Source organism: Ambystoma mexicanum, chromosome 7q (assembly GCF_040938575.1).
Source record: "Ambystoma mexicanum isolate Mex_15411 chromosome 7q, UKY_AmexF1_1, whole genome shotgun sequence".
In the NCBI taxonomy this organism is placed as follows: domain Eukaryota; kingdom Metazoa; phylum Chordata; class Amphibia; order Caudata; family Ambystomatidae; genus Ambystoma; species Ambystoma mexicanum.
The window spans coordinates 488712926-488737662 of NC_090941.1; the positions used below are offsets into that span (position 1 = coordinate 488712926).

The following is a 24737-nucleotide window of genomic DNA, read 5'->3' on the forward strand; positions in this document are numbered from 1 at the left end:
TGGACGATTGCTACTGTTCTTATGGATTTTTGCAATGGTGTAAAAAGTTGCTATGTTAGGATGAGTATTTTTTGCTATTTTTGGGAGTGTATTAGATAGATATGGAGTCCCCCTTTCGTGCCCTCTCTGTCGTTCCCAACTTTCTCGCCACCACTCCGGGCGGTAGGGTTCACTGTACATAGGGTGATGTTGATCCCCTTGTCACGTTTGCCCACACCGGTGTTTGGACAGCCACACACCATTTTATTGGGAGAACAATTTGTATGTTTTTAACTTACTTCGTTTTAGGTACGGTCAGAGATGAGTGACTATAGCCCATGCATTATTTTTTTTGATTTCTAGGCCTTTGGACACACATACATCTGCCCTGACGAGCTGTAGCCGGGCTACTGAAATACTTTGAACATTTCACGTGATCAGTGAACAAGTTCGAACTGATCATTAGATGAGGCCCTAATAAGTCGAAACACCTGTCGGCAGTCCAAGATATATAGTTTTTGTTTAAGACTCTTTGTGTGTTGGTCTCATTATACAGGCAGCCTAAAACATACACTCTCTGTGCAAGACATTTTTCTTGTGTTGCTTTCATCACACTATAGTTTTTTCTTCTTTTGTCCAAGATGTCAGTTGTTGCCTACATGTTTTCCTGTCAAGATTAGTAATGAATGAATGCACGATTGACTGAATTACAGATAAGGCACTTAAAATGTGTATTTACTGTGAATCTAGTTGTTTTTACTGTTCTGTAACCATTGCTGTTGTCATAAATATAAGACGCTTTGATATAAAGAGGAAATTTGCAACAAAACATCCAAGGTTTGGTGCATTGCACCCTTTCTGTGAGAGTTTAAATCGAGTAATAGCACTTTAAAGAATAGCGACTGATGTTCGTTTTGGTTGGTCAATGTAGTGATTTTTTGTGAAGCTTGACTAGACCCAAGAAAACCGGGAAGGGTGACCCGCATTATTTTTTTGACTGGTTCTTGACGGGGCACGTGAGTATGTGTACCCTGTGTGGTGCCTTTAAAAGCCCCAGGAAAATATAGGATTGCAGGCTTTGACAGGGGGCACTGCACAGTACACCAACTGTGTAGGAACATTACGTCTTCTTTTGTGATACTGGTCAGCTTTTAGTGGGAAAATAATAGGGCTAGATTGGGTTTTGTGCTTCTTTTTGTAAATAGTTATATAGCTTGTAATCGGGCCTGAGGTGTTGTATGCTTCATCTGTTTTACAAGAGTTGAAAATGGTCCAGGAGTAAATGTAAGAGGAAGCCAAATGTACTTTTAGTATCTCCGAAACTCCAAGCTGATGCGGCCCTCTTCCAATACCAATGGCTACCTACCTTGAGTGCTAGACTGTGCAAGGTGCCTGCCATGCAGAAGATGGACTCACTGTACATCCACAGGGCCCAGGTTGTTTCAGGTACAGATTCTGCTCCTGCGTCAAAGTGATTGTGCCTTTATAGATGCAAGTAACGTTTTGTTTAAGACCTGTCCTGCAAATTCTACCAATAAGAGGACGCATCTTGTGTTTGTTTTAACCGTACTTGTGGTTAGGGTTCCAGTGCTCGCATTTGCTGGAGGGATTTCGCCACTGCCAGAAAGCAAGCCAACTCCTCTGGTAGTTTTCCTGTTCAGCAAGTATGTGTAAACATGCAGAAAGGTACTGCCCCTCATAAGCCTTTGCACGCTCATGTCAATTTGCTACTGATCGAAAAAATATTCTTTTATAGGGAAGGAATATGGAAATGCAGATGCAAGATGGCTGCATGCTGATCCGACCATCGTGTCCCTAGAAATGCTTACTGTTGTTGTAGATGGGCTATTAGCAGTAATACTTATCTATGCCATCATCAAGGATAAGCACTACAGGTAAGCTCCTCTCCCTACTTGTTCAATATAATGATACATATCAGTTCACTACTGTACAGTGGAAAAGTGCCAACTGGCGAGGCAAGGCGCGCTGAGTAGAAATATGTCAAGCCTGCAATTCTTTGAAAAAGCACTGTTGTATGAAACAGCAGTTGCTGCGCATGAACTGCCACCGAGCCTTACTTCTCGAGCTGCTAAAGATTGAATTCCTACTCTGGCGCCCAGCCAATGCTTATTCCTAACCCCTGTGAAATGATCTTAGTGGTCTATGTCTCACCCCAATGAGCATCAAATGCCTGTTTGGGCATTTGTCTGTTCGCCACTCTTTAACCAACCCCACTAATCCCTGAAAGTATAATTTTTTGTTTAACTTTTTTTATTTATTTAATATTGTTACAAACAGAATGAACATCGGCATACAATAAATATACTTGACATTTATCAATTCATACAGACACCAGGTCACAAAATTCCCACTGGCCATTGGCGATTGATAATTCATCTTTGGCAAGTTAGAATTGGTGTTCTCTGTGCACGTGGAGAACTGCCATTCATGCCTTGGGCAAGGGAAGTTAATGTCTGCTTAGTAGTTTGAAACTTGACATTCTTCAGCCTGCAGATATTAACGAGACTATAACTGCAGCAATACCTTATTTACAGGCGCTCTGTTGGAGGAACGCCTCTACACCCCATAAAGTCAGTGCACCCTTTTGCAAAGTTAATAAGTTGCTGCTAATGACAAGGGAGGACTGACTGAGAGCTCCATTCATTTCATTTTGCAAGTGGAAGGAGAGAGCAAACAGCCATATATGCTAAGACCTTGGTGGTATCACTGACTACGCGTTCACCACATACCTCTCCAGTGGGCTCCGGAAAAACTCGCTATTTGAAAGTGTTCCAGTAGAATTCCCCTCATGGTAAAAGCCCCATTCCCATTATTCACCATGTTCCCCGCATATATTCCCTATAACTCATTATATCCACTAGTGCAGGTAGTACGAGTGAAACACCACACCTTGCACACACATGTACTAGCCCTTTCTCTATCCCTGCAGCTCACACAGCAATACTGTTTGGTAGCGCATCAATTGTTAAGGCTTAAGGGCATACAACAGCACCAAATCTCAGTACGAGTGAAACACCACACCTTGCACACACATGTACTAGCCCTTTCTCTATCCCTGCAGCTCACACAGCAATACTGTTTGGTAGCGCATCACTTGTTAAGGCTTAAGGGCATACAACAGCACCAAATCTCAGTACGAGTGAAACACCACACCTTGCACACACATGTACTAGCCCTTTCTTTATCCCTGCAGCTCACACAGCAATACTGTTTGGTAGCGCATCACTTGTTAAGGCTTACGGGTATACAACAACACCAAATCCGAGTCTTAGCTCACCAGCGCCTCGCATTTCACCTTGTTGAAGAGCTGCCTTCCGAATGGAGCCTTTATGTTTTTCAGGACAGTGTAGGGGAGGAGTGGTCCAAAAGACCCCCCTTGCCTACATCTCCACCCCAGGTGAGGGCCATGGCTCATCAGGCGCCCCCTCCTTACCACCAGGGCCCAGGTGGTGGATGGCTCACCTGCTGAAGACATTGCCCGCACGTATTGAATTTCGCTAGGCCTTAGAAACCATTTTGTCTACTAAAGATGGTGTGAGATCAGCGCACTGTAGCGCGGCCCCCACCCTCGGAGAAGTTTCAGTTATCCCTGTCGCAGTAGCACCCTGGCAGATCCGCTGTGAGCCCGTTCCCACGAACAAGACGGACATGAGCTAGCATAAGATACTAACATTGTAACAGTTCACCTTCCGCAGCGTATCATCGCTCCCAGCATGACCCGGCCAGCAGGCCTGGGCGATGAAAAGAACGGTAAAATGGTCATCAGATGGCAGAAAGTCTCTACATATTAATACCAAGACCGCTTGCAAAGTATGCTTTTCTTCACAAAATCTCTTATATTACAAAAACCTGTAAAATGTATAAACATAGAAAACATGCTTCCATGATATAAGCAATGGCGAGCCCACACCACTGCAGTTGGGTACTAATAATAAAGGAGCGTTCCAGGGATCTATTTGTTACGTGTATCACTGGGAAACTTACACTCCATGGTCTTGCGCCATAACCGAATTAATGCTGCTAGAGTACACGAGAAGATGAATGTAACCATACAGAGGGCTCATGTGAAGGATGTGCGAGAATGCACTTGTCATGTGTGTATGTCTAAGCCCCTTATGTGCCACCACCGTCACGTACAGCGGCGGGTCATTTTCTATGTACTCCACCAACCTTACTACTACCTCACTTACTGCAAATGTATATGCATATAACTAAATACTGTAGTTGTTAAAACATAGTGTACGACTAAGGTGCTCAGACTGGATATAATCGAGACACATCCAGCAAAGTTGAAATGCATGTTTTAAAGTGATTTGAATAAGTATTATAGAGTGTTCAAATGTTTGTGATGTTTTTACCTAAAGTCGGCATCACACGAGGAAGATACCTTTTGGGAATATGTGCAAGGCCATTCCCCCTCCCACCCTGCGAAGACTGCCAAACAAGGGAGCCGAGGCCCGCGCCGCACTGCTCCACCTCCCCCAACCAGACTGGAGCCGCTTCAAAGATTTGTAGCCCCCTCTGCAGCACCCAAGGCCACGGCCCGCCACCTGCATTATTTACAGCACAGCAGTAAACCTCTGCCTGAACACACACACTTCTAAAGGCGCCCCCTCGTAAACCCCGCAACCCACCGGATCATCGTAGACTTATGGCCCTGTGCAATCAGGACACCCAATACTTTGACAACACACAGCGGCACATCCATAACAACTTCTAACAAGACAGAAAGACCTGTACCGCCCGTCCCAGGCCCTGAAGCTTAGCACCTCGACCTGTGGCCCCGGTCAACAGGACACTGGTAACCATGTCCTGACGTATTACCATCAGACCCCTCACAAGGTGCATTCCTCCTGTGTTGCATTAACCTGTAGAATAACCTATTGGAAGATTTACTAAAGGAGATAATATTGCAATGACTGAATGACTGCGGTGTGCATGGCCTAGGGCAAATAAGTCAGGAAAAGACATTCATCTCTGACACTGGCCGCGATGGCACAACAACACTGCCCGGATGAACTCAGCCAACCTGCCAGGCCCAGCCCAACCCACGAGGCTGACCAGTGACGCCTTCCAGCCAAAGCCAACCGCATCGCAGCAGCGCCTATAGTTAGTCATCGCCACCCAATCCCATGGAACTTGTGCCCCCTATAGTATGTAGGTTCTTATGACGTATTTTGTAAATATATACGCCTGTCTTTGCTATTGTCAGACAGAGCGCTCTCGGAGTTTGCAGAGTTCTTTGCATGCCCTATTCTGATTGATAAACTCCCACTTAAGCTCACCCGCACTCTGTCTTGGCTTTATTCCCGACTTGGGAGAGTCCTTCATTGTCTCTCATTGCGGGGAGGATCGTGCTGGTTGGGGACGCTTGCCTTCAGTGGTGACCCCGAAAGCGTGATTACTGTCATTATTTTTCCCGACCTAACATTACCGTCCCCTTTTGGCACGAGAATCTCCGGTCGAAAAGGGATACGCACGGTGAGCCGGCTCCGGGAGGCTGCCCGCCAACGGCGACCGGTACACTAAGAAGTGCGCACTCAATAGAGAGAGGGTACGGGATCCCGGTTGAAAAATCCCCTTTGAGTACTGCTCGCCGGAGCCGGGGCTGACTGTTGAGCGAACGGCAACACTGCCTGGACGGACCCAGTTTCGGAGACTATCGGTTCAAGACGGGCACGTGAGTATTGAGTGCGAGCAATCGTAAAGGGAGTGGGGGAAGAAGTATAGGACAGAGGACGAAGAGGGGTAGAAAAGGGGGTACGCAGATCTACTAAGGATCATCCTAAACTTTCTTTGCTTTTTCTTTGCATATGGCCATTAGGATTAAGAGGTGAATAAGAGATATAAGTGACGGGAACCTAGCTCCGAAAGGGGTTGGAAGGCGGCGCCGCATAGTGCTATCTTGACTAGTACTGGGAATATATGAAGAAGTGGATAATAAGTTAAAAGTGTCTGGCAAAGGGGGACACAGAGAATATATTAGTGACTGCTATTTCTTTTTTCTATTCTTTTCTTTAAGGTTGGGGGGAAAGTAAAGGTGAGATCAGTACAAAACGTTAGGGGGAAGGTAAGAGAGAGGGAGTTCTACTAGAAGAGGGAAGAGTAAATCAAAATATATATATATATATACGCATCAATATATCTGAATAAGACGGACAGGGACAGCCGGCTAGGGAGGAAAGGGAGGGCAGCCTAAATTGTGAATAGAGTGTTACAGAGAGGTGTGTGCACCTCGTATGCGTCAGCAGACAATTTGATACTGTGAGTGTGTAAAATGGCTATAAATGCATAGTAATTGAATGGTCATGGTAAGTGTGGCCGGATAAAGCCTCTTGAAGACAAAAATGACAAGGTGAAGTGAGTGTGTACCTTTTTGATTTCTGGGTTGATATTGTCAAAATTCCTGATGGCTTGCTCTTGTGTGTGCCCCCCCCAAAGAGGATAGAATAGAAACTGTGTACAGCCAGTTTTGTATTGTGCAGGCAGGGGGAAGAGCACAAAGGAGCCCATTATTGAATGTGAAGTAGAAAACGAAAAATAATATTGGTAATACATATACATTATAGTTGTGGACACACCGAGACACACAAGTACTAGGAGGGCACAAAGATGGGGGCAGAAACACCCTTATCACATATTTGTAAGAACCTACCAGGGTACGCGGAGCGGATTAAGAAATATCATGACCAATGGATAACAGAGCTGAAGGGAGAGGGCTTACCCCAGATATGGCCCGAGGGAGGGCCATTTGACAAAAGTATTCTGGATATGGTGGCCACATGCATTTGTTTGAAATACAAGGGGAAGCAGTTGCACAATAGGAGGGAAATATTGGATCTCTGGAGGTTATTTGAAGAGATACCACCGCCTAAAGCACCAGCAATAAATCCTGACCTACCATCCACCACAGACAATCCACTGATGATACAGAAAGATGCTAAAGAATTGTCAAATGAAGAGTCACCAATAGAGGTAATAAGCTTGTACCCAATATTAAACAAGCCTGTGCCCGCAGAAGGGTACAGTGACCCCACTTATGTGCCTCCCCCGACAACTACTACACCCCACCGGCCAACGGCACCCCCACCATATGAAAGTACAAGGGAGCGAGCCCAGGCAACTACACAAAGGGTGGACATAGAAAAGCTAACAGATGATTTATAATCAAGGCTCTCAATAGCGAAAGATGAGCTCTCAAGGATAAAAGACATATGTGAACAAACAGCACTTAATGCAGCAAGATCAGGGCGCACGTCTAGAGCGCCAAGTGAGAATAGAACACTCGAAGACGGGTGGAAAAAAGGTGAGATCCTGTTCAGAATTGAGGAAGAACCGACACGAATAATTGAAGTAGGGACACGAGAGGGAAGTATTGATAATGAAGAAAGGCCTATAGGGGACAGAGAGGAACTACTATGTGATATAAGGGACGATTTGGAAGAAAGCGACAGGTTGAGCATGGCAATGGGAGGGGGAAGTGAAGGGGTGGATGGCACATGTTCAATGAGAACGCTGGATGATGAGTGGACGGGACGATTAAGGAACAGGGTGGGGAAAATGGCATCACTGGGAACATCAGCAGCCAAAACGGGTGTAGATGCAACGACAAAAGGAAAGCTACAGCTCCCGTTGATACATAGGGGAGGAGGGAGGCCGAATTATATCCCATGGGCTCAGATGGATAAAGCCAATTTATTAAAGCTATTGCCCCCGCTATCGGGAGGAGCAAGTAAGTGGATATACGCCTTTGAGAAACACACTGCCGGGGTACCCCTAGCAATAGGAGATGTGAAGAGTTTGCTTGTATCAGCAGTGGGGGATCAGGCTGATAGAGTATGGGTCAAGGCCTGTTTCCCGGGAATAACATTAGAGTGCGACCGCCATGACGGAGCATCCTTTAACACAGTGCGTGCCAGGGTGTGGGATGCCTTGCGAGAAACGTTCCCAGATACGCCAGACTTACAGTCAGTAATGCAGTGAACGATGAATGACGGGGAGGAGGCTATGGATTACATTTTTCGGGTCCAAGAGATGTGGAGAGCAGAAACGGGTACGCCCTGGCATCAATCGACATTTTTATTTTATTTCATTATAAAAAGAGGGCTCCCAAAGGAAGTGCAAAAGGCACTCGACAAGATAGCAGGTATTGAAGCGAAGGGATGGTCTGAAATACAGAGCATAATAGTGCACCATTGTAAGAGAATAAAGGAGAGGGAGAAGGAGGTGGCGCAGAAAAGATTGGCAGACGAAGCGAAATTAGTGCAAACAAAGTTGGTGAAGGTCGCAGCAGCAGTTGCCGCGCTCCCACACAACAGGGAGGGTGATGAAGAGGAGGAGGGGCTGGTAGCAATACAAGGAAGGATGGCAACTAATTGGGCAGGAGCGGGCCAGCGGCAGTGGAACGAGCAGGAGCAAGGCGGAGGTCCGCAGTGGCAAGAGTGGACCCCTCGAGGGGGACGAGGTGGATATAGGGGCCGAAGAGGAGGCGGACCGGGGTACGGGGGAATGGGAGGAAATGGATGGCAGGGTCCTAGAGGTGCACAAGGAAGTTGCTGGAACTGCGGGAGATGGGGGCATTACTCTAGGGAGTGCAGAAGCAGACCCAACAACGGGTTCCAAGAGGTAGAACATTATGGCCATCCCCACCCGGGGAGCCCATATGGTCTTCCAATGGGACAACAACAACCGATAAACCCAGGCCAAGGAAATAATGAGCAACAACAGAGACACCAGTATAGAACACAGAGCCACCTACAAAACAATGACAATATGCAGTATACGCCAGGCAACCCTTTTGCGACAACAGCAAACGGGGCCCCCGCACCAGCACCCTATAGCGGCGTATCAGTGGTTTCGGGGAGCGTCTTTAATCAAGGGGGGGGCGATGAGACACCCCGCATAGGACAGCCCACAGAGAAAACGTGCGTGTCCAGTTCTATCTACCACCTACGATGCAGCAGAGGAACCATTGGTAGGGGCGTAGATAGGAGACAAGCAGTTTATATTCATGGTTGATTCGGGAGCGGAGAAATCATGCATTAGAGAGGGCCGGTTCCCGTTATCTAACCGGAAGTTAGAGACGCAGGGGTTCTCTGGGGCTGTAATTGAAGTTCCTTACACAGAAGCATTGGATGTAACAGTGGGGGGTAAGACTGTAAAGACACCCTTGCTGTATTATGAACACTCACCAATAAATTTATTAGGGAGGGATCTCCTGAGTAAACTCAACATGACCATATCATTCACTGAGAGAGGTATAGTGTGTTCAACACCCGGAATATGCCCATTGCGTACAATGTTGGTAGTACAAGCCCACACAACCACACAAGAAGTACGGGGGTTGCCGGAAAATGAGGAAATGTTCATCGAAGGGCTAAAGACATTGGCCCTCATAATTCCAGAACTGAGAAAAATGGACTGGAGGATTCCAGCAGAGTTCCTCTTCTGCCCCATAGTGTGCCCCGACACAGCACCAGTGTCAGTGGTGTCATTAGACTTGCACGCTGTACAGGTGTCAGCGAAAAGGATTGCTGTGATTGGATTAGATATGGAAGGATGTGAGTGGCGAACAGTACTGTGCACGAATGCCAACATCGCCCTAAGAGACTTAACAGACGAGGATCTCTTTTCAGATGCAGGGGGGGATGGTGAAATTGTAATGGAAATAGCGATGCCCTGTGACATTCTGGTTCAAGCTAGGGAAATCCCCGCTCAACTTATGGCAGTGGTAGGAGCACCGCCGTCATTTTTTGATGATGACATGAGACTCGTACCAAATGATTTGTGGACAACAGGCCCCCATGATGTAGGGCTGTTGCATGGAGTACAACCTGTGATAATAAAACTAAAGCAAGGAGCAATTTTACCCCGAGTGAAACAGTATCCATTGTCCCGTGAAGCTGAAGAAGGGATAAGAGAGACAATAAATGCACTACTAGCACAAGGGATAATAGTGCCTTCAGACTCCCCATGTAACACATGTATTTATCCAATCAAAAAAGCAAAGGGAGGGTCTTGGAGGATGATACAGGATTTACGCCCCCTAAATGATGTAATTCAGAAAGAGTTCCCTTTGGTCCCGAACCCTGCATCAATATTATGCAGCATTCCAAAAGCGGCATCACACTTCACAGTGGTAGACTTGAAAAACGCATTTTTCTCAATCCCTCTGGCTGAAGAGAGTAGATACCGGACAGCATTTACACTGGGGGGAAAGAGATATGAACACTGCAGATTACCGCAGGGATACTGTGAGAGCCCAAGCATATTCAACCGCATATTGCATGAAGACTTGGGAAACCTATCAGTTGAGAGTACAATCATTCAGTACGTAGATGATTTATTAGTGTGTGCACAAGACAAGGAAACATGCAGAAAAGATTCCAAAACACTCCTAACGCTATTGGCCAACAAGGGGTACAAGGTAGACAAGGGAAAGCTACAGTACTGCATGACAGAGGTCTTATACTTGGGACAACTGATATCAAAAGATGGAAAAAGAATAATCCCCGACAGAGTAGAAGCGATAAGATCAGTAGGAGAACCCACAACAGTGAAAGAAATGCAGAAATTCTTGGGAATGTGCAACTATTGGCGAGCATGGATATTAGACTATGCAGCATACACGAGGCCCCTCCTACAAGCACTCAAGGAAGCACAACAGGAGAACAAAAAAATAGAATGGTCAGAAGAAATGAGCGCGTCATTCAAATCACTAAAAGAGTTAATTTCAAGCGCTCCAGTGCTAGCAAATCCTGATTATGAACGCGAATTTTACCTATTCTCACATTGCAAGGGAACCCTCATGACAGCTGTTCTGACACAGAAGACGTCCCTAGGACACAAGCCTCTGGCTTACTATAGTGGTACTTTAGATGCCGTGATGCAAGGCCATTTCACGTGCGAGCAATCACTCGCTGCAGCCGCGTTCGCGATTGAGAAAAGTGCCACAATAGTAATGGGTTGCCCTGTGACATTGTTTGTGGAGCATTCATTATTTGCAATACTTGAGAGGTCAAAGAGCACACTGACAACGCAGCGGGCAACAGCCTATGAGATCATATTGTCTAGCGCCAACATCCATGTGGTGAGATGCAAGACAGTGAACCCCGCCACATTCATTACAGAAGCGTGCACACTAGAGGACATGCAGGACCACAATTGTGCTACTTACACAGGAGAAAGAGGGGAGGACACAGTGGTGTGTGAGAACGCTCTGAGCGAGGGGGAAGTGTACTTCGTGGATGGGTCTGCATCAATTGACGTGGACACGGGAGAAAAACATGTTGGTATGGCAGTGGTGAGGCTAGAGGACGGTGAGTATGAAACACTAGTACAGTACCGCCTCCCATCACATTACTCCGCACAAGCAGCAGAACTGATTGCGCTCATAGAAGCACTACATGCAGCAAAGGGTTGCGCAGTGACAATATATACAGACTCAGCGTACATGATGACGACAGTACATGGAGGTCTAGCAAGATGGGGGCGGAGGGGATTCCGACGGGCAGACGGAACACCAGTACAGCATGCAGAATTGTTGAAAGAGTTAATTGAGGCCCTACAAAACCCTACTGCGGTAGCAATAGTGAAGTGCCAAGCACATACATCCAACACAGACGTTGTGTCTTTAGGAAACGCGGCAGCGGACGCTGCCGCCAAGGAAGCTTCCTATTTTGAGAAATATGAAGCAGGTGAGTACATGTTGCAGCACAAGACAAACGAAGAGCTCCCAGAAGGCTACAGCATGATGCCTATATCACAAATACTAGAATTGCAGGAAGGAGCTAGTGCAGACGAAAAATTGATGTGGACAAAACGAGGGTGCAGCAAGTCGGCAACAGACTTACTGTGGCGACAAAACAACTCAGGGAAAGTGGTCATGCCAATCAAGTTATTAGAAATTGCGTTTCAACAACTACACTTCCCTGCACATAATACCAGACAGCACATTGCAGCAGGAATACAGGAAGAATGGTTCGTGCCCTGTCTCCAGGAGCACGTATCCCGATTAGCGATGGAATGCACAACATGTCAGATATACAATTCAGGAATGACATTACGCACGCTCCGGGGAACAATTCCAAAACCCATTGGCCCATTCAGAGAGCTACATATTGATTACGCAGACATGGGGGAAAGGTGTAATGGAGCACGTTACATGATCGTGGTCGTATGCCCATTCTCAAGGTGGGTTGAAGCAGGTCCATGTGCACGACCTGATGCCAAAAGCGCTGCAAAGTTCCTAGTTAGGGAAGTGTTTCCGCGCTGGGGAATTTGTGACGTGATTCGCTCAGACAATGGCACTCACTTTGTAAATGAGCTTTTCAAGGAGGTTACTACATTATTGGGAATAAAACATAAATTATGTTCGATTTATCATCCTCAAAGTAATGGCGTAGTGGAAAAGATGAACGGGCTGTTAAAAGGAAGATTATCAAAACTATGCTTTTCATTGAAAAAGAATTGGATTTACTGTCTGTCCCTTGCGCTATTTGAGCTGAGAAATCAGCCAAGCAAAGACCACCATTTGTCCCCGCACGAGATCGTGACTGGGAGACGAATGTACACAGCACACTCTCCACTGCGTGAACACTCAGATGCACACAGAAGCGCCGCGATATTGGGAGATGAGTTCACAGACTATTTGAAGAAATTGACAAGGGCAGCGCGCGCGATATCAAAGCAGCTCTCCCCACCGTTCACTAGAGAGGAGGGAAACATAACATGGTCTGTCACGGAGCACGAACAACAGCTACAGCTGATGCCGGGCGACTCAATTTATGTCAGAAGTTTTGTGCGTCGATGGAATGCACCACGGTTCCATGGCCCATACGAGGTAGTGTTCTGCACGCCCACGGCAGTGAAAGTAAAGGGCTTGAGATACTGGGTACACTTGACAGATGTACAAAAAGCATATAGTAATGTGCAAGAGGAGGTACATGAGGAGGCACAGACAACAGCAAACAATGCAACTGAGCAGGATGTCTGAATATGAATTTGTGTATGTGTGACAGTACTGGACCTGAATGGGAAAATTGCTGATAAGTATACTTGTATTCTTTCTTTTTTTTATTTAAGATGTTACTGAGGAAAAAAAAAAAAATTGTCTTTTCTTTTTATCTTGTGAACTTATATGTAATTAATGAAGTGATCAAATTATGAAGTATTTACACCCTTGTCTGTGCATCCCCGTCCCTACAAACCCTACCCGCTTCCGTTCCCTGTCAATACATATATATATTGGTACCAATAGTGCCAACAAAATGTTTACATGCATGCACTTAATGCACTTTTATATCTCAAACAGGAGCTACCATGGCATCTAACGGGCAGCCTGCAACGGATAGAATTAGTAGAATGAGAGAATTGTTACATGAGAGATGCAGATATTCGTATGAGTGTGGATTATCTGTGTGCATTACGTTGTTTAATATACTAATGTTTGGCCTGGTTACATATTGGTTTGTAGCGTTCATCTCTATCGAGATGAACGAGGGGGGAGGGATTAACAGCACTGGGATTAACAGCACTACTGGGACCAATGCAACTGCAAGTGTCAATACTAGGGAAGGTGATTTTCTGGTATGGGACGGAACTAAACTTGTATGGGGTTATCATACCACACCGTCCAATGCTGTCATCTTACAGAAGAAAGAGCCACAGGGTGGAATGCAAAACAACAGTGTCTCCACCAGGGATATCTAATTACAATGCCCGCAGTTTAAATGACCGAAACCCATCTGCCATATCATGGTTGTATAACACCCCCACCAGCCAGCCTGCCCCCACACTAAAAAACAACCTGCAAGATAACGTCAGGGACGAAAAGGAAAAGCTGCTAGCAATACACGAAATATTATATGATGCATGGGCCAAGGGGGGCGGGAATGAGAAAGGGGGGTCTATTTTATCCTTCTCCCAGGAAATTGGGAAGTACATGAGGAACAAGAACAACAGACGAAAAAGGGACGCGGGGGGAAGGAGGTATGATGAGTACTATGGGTTAGGACTAGATAAAATGGAAGACCCACGACACCCCCACCAGACAAATAAATGGTATGCGGATATGAGTGCCACAGCTAAACAAACAACAAACGAGAGCTGTTATGTCTGCTCCCTCATTCCTCACGCTTCAGGTACACCCAAAGTATTGCTACCCAAAGAGTTGCCAATTATAGATGCCCAATGTCTCCTTCATCTCACGTTATGCAGGATTAAGAACACCTTCCAGGCACATGAAGTTACTTTTCAAATGCTGCAGAACGAGAAAACTTGCTACCCAAAACCGGCAGGGGTGGTATGTCTGGAGGAACCATTTTTTGTAATACAAGGGACACTTTTTTCGGACAACAAGTGGAAGGATGAAGAAGTAATGTGTAAAGCTGAAGCACTGAGAGGTGTGGCACCAGAGAAATTGCAGTGGATAAAAGAAACATGCACACCAGTATGGAAGGAACATATTTCAAGACTAACTTGGGTAACCGCAATTGAGAAACCCTTCAAACTGCAGAACGAAATAGACTATGAATTATGTTTTAAAGGAGAGGGGAAAACCTCCATGGGGACAAACAAGAACTGTAACAAGACCCTCACCATCCCAGATCTGAGAAAAGGGACAGCGGCCCTGATGGACACGTACTGGGTATGCGGCAACCAGGCATACCTGCACCTTCCCCCGTCATGGAGTGGCAGCTGCTCGATGGCCACTCTGCACTCAGCCCTAATAGTAATACCAGAAAGCCACATCGATGGGAGCAAAAAGACACAGGAACGCATGCAACAGAGTGCAGCCCAGCCGACTGCGGAGTCACAAATGTATGTCCTGTCTTCCGGAAACAAGGGAGATGTGCTGACCGGTAACAGACGTGCATCAAACTACATATCAAAGGAATCATCAGAGCTGTTGGCTCAGATCCCAGACAGATATCGATTATTCAGCTCAGCAGAAACATTCTTTGCCTCACTCATCTCAAGTGTCCAAGCAAGGGCAAACGCAAAATGGCTCCAGATAACACGGTGGGAATTGATTCAGCTGGCCAATGACACTGAAGAAGGGTTCAACGTAATAAAAGTGGAACTAAGGGCTTTACGGCTGATGACAATGCAAAACAGGTATGTCTTGGACCTGTTGACGGCGATGGATGGAGGTGTTTGCCGAAAAATAGGAAGTGCCTGCTGCACTTTCGTACCTTCTGAAGACGCAGAGAACGGCTCCCTGTCCCATGTGATCGAAGCAGTCCACAACCTAGGAGAGAAAAGGAAAATGGAAGGTGGAGCAGAAGACAGTACGTGGTTCGATAACATCTTCTCCTGGGTCCCCTCATGGCTTGGAACAACTGACATTTTTGATGCCAGCTGTGGTGTTCCTCCTTTTAATTTTTTGCTTGTGCCAGGTGGGTCTTCGAGTTTGTGCTAACGCAGTACCAAATGGTGCAATGATGATGGTGACAATGGGCAACACCCGTGGGTCAATGCAAAACATGCAGGAAGTGCAAGTACAAACAGGAACAGATGACACACCAAGATATCAGCTAGTGCCTATCTATCACGACAAAGATATCATAGATAAAGCATGGCACACCACCATTAGAGAGCCCCGTGTACTAGAATGGTACCAGGAGGTGTGGGTAGATTTGGCGGGAGATGGCGGATGTATATACCTGACTTGTACCCCAGATGAATATGCCAGAAGAGGGGAAAGCTTACGGGGGGTGTGCAGAGCATGGATGCCCATAAAAGGCACACCTGCATGGGATGAGGCAGTGATGGACGAAGCAGAATGTAGAAGGCTGGAGGACTTAAAGTATTCGTTACTTAAGTAACGAAAGGGGGGAAATGTAGGGGAGGAGTGGTCCAAAAGGCCCCCCTTGCCTACATCTCCACCCCAGGTGAGGGCCATGGCTCATCAGGCGCCCCCTCCTTACCACCAGGGCCCAGGTGGTGGATGGCTCACCTGCTGAAGACATTGCCCGCACGTATTGAATTTCGCTAGGCCTTAGAAACCATTTTGTCTACTAAAGATGGTGTGAGCTCAGCGCACTGTAGCACGGCCCCCACCCTCGGAGAAGTTTCAGTTATCCCTGTCGCAGCAGCACCCTGGCAGATCCGCTGTGAGCCCGTTCCCACGAACAAGACGGACATGAGCTAGCATAAGATACTAACATTGTAACAGTTCACCTTCCGCAGCGTATCATTGCTCCCAGCATGACCCGGCCAGCAGGCCTGGGCGATGAAAAGAACGGTAAAATGGTCATCAGATGGCAGAAAGTCTCTACATATTAATACCAAGACCGCTTGCAAAGTATGCTTTTCTTCACAAAATCTCTTATATTACAAAAACCTGTAAAATGTATAAACATAGAAAACATGCTTCCATGATGTAAGCAATGGCGAGCCCACACCACTGCAGTTGGGTACTAATAATAAAGGAGCGTTCCAGGGATCTATTTGTTACGTGTATCACTGGGAAACTTACACTCCATGGTCTTGCGCCATAACCGAATTAATGCTGCTAGAGTACACAAGAAGATGAATGTAACCATACAGAGGGCTCATGTGAAGGATGTGCGAGAATGCACTTGTCATGTGTGTATGTCTAAGCCCCTTATGTGCCACCACCGTCACGTACAGCGGCGGGTCATTTTCTATGTACTCCACCAACCTTACTACTACCTCACTTACTGCAAATGTATATGCATATAACTAAATACTGTAGTTGTTAAAACATAGTGTACGAATAAGGTGCTCAGACTGGATATAATCGAGACACATCCAGCAAAGTTGAAATGCATGTTTTAAAGTGATTTGAATAAGTATTATAGAGTGTTCAAATGTTTGTGATGTTTTTACCTAAAGTCGGCATCACACGAGGAAGATACCTTTTGTGAATATGTGCAAGGCTATTCCCCCTCCCACCCTGCGAAGACTGCCAAACAAGGGAGCCGAGGCCCGCGCCGCACTGCTCCACCTCCCCCAACCAGACTGGAGCCGCTTCAAAGATTTGTAGCCCCCTCTGCAGCACCCAAGGCCACGGCCCGCCACCTGCATTATTTACAGCACAGCAGTAAACCTCTGCCTGAACACATACACTTCTAAAGGCGCCCCCTCGTAAACCCCGCAACCCACCGGATCATCGTAGACTTATGGCCCTGTGCAATCAGGACACCCAATACTTTGACAACACACAGCGGCACATCCATAACAACTTCTAACAAGACAGAAAGACCTGTACCGCCCGTCCCAGGCCCTGAAGCTTAGCACCTCGACCTGTGGCCCCGGTCAACAGGACACTGGTAACCATGTCCTGACGTATTACCATCAGACCCCTCACAAGGTGCATTCCTCCTGTGTTGCATTAACCTGTAGAATAACCTATTGGAAGATTTACTAAAGGAGATAATATTGCAATGACTGAATGACTGCGGTGTGCATGGCCTAGGGCAAATAAGTCGGGAAAAGACATTCATCTCTGACACTGGCCGCGATGGCACAACAACACCGCCCGGATGAACTCAGCCAACCTGCCAGGCCCAGCCCAACCCACGAGGCTGACCAGTGACGCCTTCCAGCCAAAGCCAACCGCATCGCAGCAGCGCCTATAGTTAGTCATCGCCACCCAATCCCATCGAACTTGTGCCCCCTATAGTATGTAGGTTCTTATGACGTATTTTGTAAATATATACGCCTGTCTTTGCTATTGTCAGACAGAGCGCTCTCGGAGTTTGCAGAGTTCTTTGCATGCCCTATTCTGATTGATAAACTCCCACTTAAGCTCACCCGCACTCTGTCTTGGCTTTATTCCCGACTTGGGAGAGTCCTTCATTGTCTCTCATTGCGGGGAGGATCGTGCTGGTTGGGGACGCTTGCCTTCAACAGCTTTCGAAACGCTCAATAGTAATACACTCTGCCAGACCCTGGTCGAATCAGGATGGACAATGGATTGCTAAAATGCACAAGGACATGACTGCATGCCGGGAGCAGTGCCTGGGTGAGATTCAGTAGATTGGTACAGTGCACCTAGTCATTCCGGATGGTCTTGGGAATTACAAAAGGGTGCGTATTGGGCCGGATACTGTTCTTTATCTACCAAAGGCATGGTGAATGTGAGTTCCCCAAAATAGTGGGTAGGAAGACCCCAAAGATACTATTGTTCACGGATGATGCAGTAATCATGGTATACATTGAAACCGGCCAATGCTGTATGGTGTTGCCATCAAAATGGTTGTAAACAATGCTTGAGCATTGAGTAGTCTACTGCTGAGACCGTTAATTACATTCTTGGCACTACCTTCCCAGTGTCAAGAAAGGGATATACTTGTCCTGAATGCATTAACTGTTAATTAGCTCCTTAATTGTTACTATTGAGCAGAAGTCTGCTCCATCAAAGCCCCTTTGCAGGACTAATGTGCAAAAACTCTGGCTCAGGCCATACATAGGGCTTTTGCGTAGCTTCTACTCTTGCAGTACTTGAATTACATTTCTGAAATACATTCTGGGGGTAGCCTGGCTTTCCCCAATTCCATGCCACTAGGTGTCATGGATCAAAGGGTCTTGTGGAGTTGGCCACCTAATGTGTTTGGTCAATATCTGCTTGTGTAAAACGAATACCCCGTGGGAATGTGATGTGGGAAATCCAGACTTACTGTTTCACACGAAGAATCCCATGGCTAAGGTCCATTAGAGAGTCCTTTAGTCTTCCAGCAAAGGAGGATTGGCTTGTCAGGCTATTAGAAATCTTTTGGGATGCAGAAATATGGGTGTGAAAGACATATGCAGAGGGTAAAGCAGTGGAAAATGTTCACTTTGGTGTTGGCCAAAGCTAGGAACCTAAATTTCAGCAGGCATACTCCATTTGTCTTAATTACAAAACAATTTTGATAGGCATTATCCAACTCTGCTTTAATCAGCTCCCTCTCGCTGCAAATGTGGCGATTTGGGATTGCTGCTGGTAACTGATAACATGTTTCCATGTGGCAGCGGATGAGGGCGAGATTGGCAAACTCCAATTCCCATTTGGAAGCATTAATCAGTATATTAGAAACAGAGGATGATGAAGAGATCTTCCACTCGTCAATATTTATCCCAAAGGCAGCATTGTTCTGAAGGGAAGACAGAAGTTACCGTTTTTTATGTATTCCAAATGTGTATTTAGCACCCTGTGAAGCGCTTTATTGTGTTAGCTCTTTCACTTGGTAACTTGCCAAACAGAGCGCATAGCTGTACAAGCTGAAAAGATTGAGAAGCGGTTTTTAACCTAGGATTTATGTATTGCCACATTTCACTGGGCATCTTACGATGCATTTTATTTTGATTCTGTTACCATCTATGCAAATGTACAAAAAGTGGAGCATTTCTTTTAACCTAAAATTGTAAGTATTGTAAGCCTTACCTTTAGTGCCTTTTATGTTAACTCCTGAACTAAATCATCTAACAATGAATGCACTATAAAGATAGATATTTTATAAGACTTGAGTATTGGAAGATTTGCATGAACCACTTTTATTGTTGTATTTTAGGCCCTTTTAGTGCTGTCTATGATCAACTATCGTAAAAGGGGGGAAGGATGAAATAACGTTTACAAATTGTAACTATATTACAAACCCAGGGTATCACAAATCTTTGAGTCATGGAGTAATACTGGGCATAACGAAAAAAACAAAAAATCTTCAATCTTTTGTATCTGAAGACATAGAGAGTGATAAATTTCCAATGTCTAACGACCCATTCATGGTAGAATTAACTCTAACATCTGCAAATGCAAAAAATGCTATGTTACAAGAATCTATAGAGCTGGAATCCTATGGGCTAGAAGTCTTATGTAATGATACAGAAAGCAGTATCATAGATAATCATCAGAACCTCTTATGCTCAAAAAACAAGGGAAAGGTAACCCCAAATGAATCGAATCATATGGAAAAGGGAAGCTTAGAGAAGGATTTAAAGATAAAAGATAACACCCTCATGCTTCTTCCAGAAATACTGACACAAGTACTGCAGAAGCTGGGGCTGGGAACTCAGCAACTTTAGAAGGAATGATCTAAATGTTTTAGCTGGAACACAAGGGGATCCAGTGTTATTAGAGCAAAAGAAACACAGGCACACCTATTCAATCAGGGAGATGTGGTCCTATTACAAAAAACTTGGCTGGTAAACTCTTTAAACATTGAAGGATACACAGTTTTTTGTTTACCAGCTGCACAAAAATCATTAGGTCATCCCTCAGGAGGTTTGCTGATAGCACTGAAGAACCAAACCTTCAAAAATGCAGTAGAAATATAGAAAAATCCTTCTGGTATTCATGCATGTAGAGCAGAAATAAATTTACAAGAAATTTCCACAACCTGGGTCTTTGTAAACATATACTGGAACCCTGCAAACTCTAAACTGAACTGCTTTTTAGAAGATTTGGCCTTACTATTTGTAGCAGTAAAAGTAACTTCGGCCTCCAGTAAGATCGTGGTGGCAGGAGACTTTAACTCGAACTGTTTACAGCCACAGAAAGGAGAGACATATCAAGCGAACAATGGGAAAGAAAGCAGGGGAAGAATGTGGCAGGAGTTTATGGAACAATGGGACCTTCATATGGTCAACGGCATACAAGAGGGAGAACAAGGACCATATACAACATGGCGTAGAGGGAAATCATCCTCTGCTTTGGACTTCATCTTTGTTTCAAAAGGCCTGCACGCTTTACCTTCCGTCCTCACTCTAAAATAGGAAGGAGGTAGTGATCACAGCAGACTCGAACTGTCATTTGAAAATATCTTAGTAACAAAAATGGAACGAGAAACACAGATTCTAGAGGGAAAAAAAGGGAAAATCAGAGTTGTGAAATATAAAAACGGGGGAGTTAAATTAAATAGAAGACTAAAGGAGATCCCTGAACATATTTGGAAAGTGCAATGCGACCCACACCGATTCACAAAATTTCTCTGGGCAACCTTAGCGCCTGAAGATTTGACGGGAAAAGTCAAACAAAAACATCTACATGCCTTTGATGAACCAACACAAAGGAGAAAGAGAGAGCATAGAAAATCTCTGCGAGACATCAAAAAAGCAGGATATTCGATTGAAAAAATCAAAACTGAAATAAAAAGAGAAACAACTAACTATAAATCTTGGTCAATCTCGCAGAAGGAATTCCGGATGCAAACAGATGGTGAGCAAATACTTAACACACTTAGAGAAAATAATAGTAAGAACGTTTGGGGAGCAATTAATCCATTTGAGGGGGAAGTAGGACACTCTCTGTGCAATCTAGTGTCTGAAGATGGTTGGGTCAAGTATTTGACAGAGATCTACAAGAGTGATAGTAACTGTCAATTTAGGATTAAACCAGATACTCCTTGGCAACTCAATTTCAATGAGGAGGAAATCTATGAAATCATAGTCAACTCCTCTACATCTAAAGCCTCGGGACTGAATGGCCTGACCTATCAGGCACTGAAAAGTGAACCAGCACTTTGGACAAAACTATTATCCGCTCTTTTCGAGGAAATTCTAAAAAAGCAGACTTTTCCAACATCCTGGAAAACGGCTCTCATCATACCCTTCTTTAAAAATGGGCATCGCCGATTAGCAGCGAATTATAGACCAATAGCGCTGCTGGATATTGAAAGCAAAATATTCATGAAACTTACTAAATCACATCTCGAAATGGGTAGAAGACTCTAACATCTTAACACTCTTTCAAACGGGATTCAGGAAAGGCCACTCGACATCCATAAACGGCCTGATCTTAAACATATTGAACGAACGAAAAGAAGGGGGAAAAATGCAACCATTGTATGGACCCTGGATAGATCTGTCAAAAGCGTTCAATCAAGTAGAACAAGCTCTCCTCTGGGAGAAACTCCGAAAGTGGGGAATGCCAGAAACGCTATTATCCATCTTAGTGGAACTGCACAGGGAAACAAACTCGAGAGTTCGGCTCGATGTAATGGGACATCTTTCAAAGTTAATTGAGGTAAACAGGGGGGTCAGGCAAGGGTGCTTGGGAGCTCCTCTATTTTTTAATCTGTTCTTAGCAGATAGGGGCCTTTTCCTAGAACCGTCTGCAATGGCAAGTCCAATTATAAATGAGAGAAAAATCTGTTGGCTTGCGTATGCAGACGACATAGTACTACTTGACAGAACACCGATTGGCCTACAACACTTACTCGGAAAATTGAATGAGTATGTGGGGTTAAACAAGCTAATAGTTAACCCTGCTAAGTTAAACATCCCCTGACAAAAACAAAATACAAAAACTGGAACCCGGGAGGAGAACGTATAAGAACTGTAGAAACTATAAAATATCTGGGATACAACATCCATGCCCACCCGGCACTATATAAGGTAGAATCCGAGGCCATGGTTAAAATAACACAAGCCACGTCACAAATGATCAAACTGAATTACACATAATTCTCTATCCTTCCGCTGGTGAAGTTCTATCTAGCAAAAGTGGCCCCGGTATTACTATACGGCCTGGAAGCTAAACCAGAACTTTGGTTTACAAACTGGGAAAGCTTCGAGGGCCGTTTATGGAAAAGAGTCTTGGGCCTTCCAAACTGCTCTTCCCTAAAAAGCTTGAGAATCGAGCTAGGCCTCAAGTCGTTGAAATGCATGGCAGAATGGAAGCTTATTTCCCTGTTTCGAGAAATAACTACAAGTAAAGACTCCACGCTTTATGGAGACTTAAGACATCAAAACCTGCAAAACAAATCATCTCTTCTCACCTCAGTAAGGGAAAAGACAATGAAAACACTGATGAGAATAGATCTGGATGAAGAGACTCTGGTCCTAAATCCTCTCAAAGTAAAAAGAAAACTAGAACACTGGGACTGGATCGAAACAATAGAAAAAGCAAGAGCAGACCCAATCCAAAGTGCTTTCTTGAAGGGAGAAAAGGAACTCGGGTGTCTCTCTCGCTGTCTATTGAAATTCCCCAATAGGAAGTTGCGCTCAAACTTTCTTAGAATGAGACTAAACCTCGTCCATTGTGGGGCGGTCTTGGAAAAACGCAATCAAGGGGACATGGCAAAGAAACTGTGCTCAATTTGTTTAAACCCTGCCAAACAAACATTAAGACACTTACTAATGGATTGTGAAGGTACATGGTCATATCGCTTAAGATTCTTCAGAAATGTTGTGCGTAGAGAGGAAGATATAGTATCAGATTTCCTGTGGAACAGAATTATCTCAGGTACCAACGCTGCATTGTCATTTACAGCAACCCAGGTGCTAATTAAAAGTGAAATAATCATCTAATATACAAAGGTTAAGGATAAATGCACCTAAACAACGCATATACAGGAAACAGAAAATTTGGCTGGGTTGATGAAAAAGAAAGAAAAAAAGTGTAGCTTTTGTTACTTCTTTATGTTTTTGTATAAATTGTAATATATGCTTTATTTTGCTTCTTGTTTTGTAAAGGCTTGTTGAGCCAAAACAAATAAAAAATAAAAAAAAATTGTAACTATTGTTCAAAAATGTCTTTTTTATATATCCCTGTTTTTTCTGCTTTTATGGAATTGTTCAGAATAAACAGTATGTAATACATTTGCAAGCATGCCAATAGAATTCGCCTTTAGGCAAAAGCCTCATTACGATTGTCCACTATATTTCCACAGATAGTTACTACCAATCATTATGACAACCTGTCAAACACCGCTAACCAGTACACCTCAGTAGCCATATATTCCATAAACAAATGGACGGAGCCTCTTTCTATTTGCATCTTAAATAACAATACTGATTGGTAGTGCTCCACCTGTACAACCTCGAAGATGTATACCATCACCAAACAGAGTCTTACATTTGTGGAGCCATTGATTTGTGAATACAATATGTTCAGTAGGATGCAAGCACTCTGAAACCCGAGCAATTGGATTCAACTCATGAATATGTAGCTGCCATTTAACAACAGTTGTATCCCTCACATGGCTTTCACTATCGAAACCGCCATCATTTTCTGAGATTGCACCCTTACCCATCCCCTTTTTAAGAAGAGAAATTCAATTGTTTTCAAAATATCAAAGAACTGATACCCGAAGAGCTGAGCAACAAACTGCTTCAGATCCTGGAAGAGCCCCTCAAAATGTTCCGGAACAGCAAAAATCTTAAGGTTGTTGTACTGTGACATTGTCTCAGGAAGCTCAGCCTGCATTTCAAGGCCCACCCATCTATCTGCAGTCCAAGGGTCTTGATTGTGCCCTCAACTGTAGTCACATGCTCCTTATGGACCCCCCAAGACCTCCTGCACCCCATGTCTACATATCTCTGATAGAGCAATAGTCTCTACCATAACAATTAGACAGGGCTCAATTGATTCATGTTTCATCTGCATTGTTTCGTATACCCCTTCTAGTTTAAATAAAAGCATGCATTCACTGCCTAAACTGGCCCCATCGAGGTTGAATGATCACTCCATCTATCCAACAGTTTCCTTACATCAGAGAGGATAGTTCTCCCCAGTAGCACATATTCCCACGTTGAAGTTAAGGGGGACCAACCCTGCTTGACTATTCAATTCAAGAGCAGACTCCTCCTTTGAGCTGGAAACCTGGTGTGGAGGAGGAACATCTGGAAGTAACCCGGATAGCGGCAAATGACGTGCAACTCTTTGTGTAATGCATCACTGGAAAAGCTGTCCAATCAATTTGCTGGCCCAGGTACTTCTCAGGGCCATCAGTAGGAATACCCTGCTTATCCTTAGGTATGGCTGCAAGTATAAGAGCATGCTAGGCTCA

The 24737-nt window shown here is 44.9% G+C and overlaps 1 protein-coding gene across 1 annotated transcript in view; it reads left to right on the forward strand.

Moving 5' to 3' along the window:
• The window catches only part of EBPL (EBP like), a 313408-nt gene that overhangs the window by 192623 nt on the left and 96048 nt on the right, over positions 1 to 24737 (forward strand). Inside the window, exon 3 of the mRNA XM_069639930.1 lies at positions 1736 to 1874. Coding sequence (XP_069496031.1) covers positions 1736 to 1874 — 139 coding nt within the window. The remainder of the gene's footprint in view (positions 1 to 1735; positions 1875 to 24737) is intronic.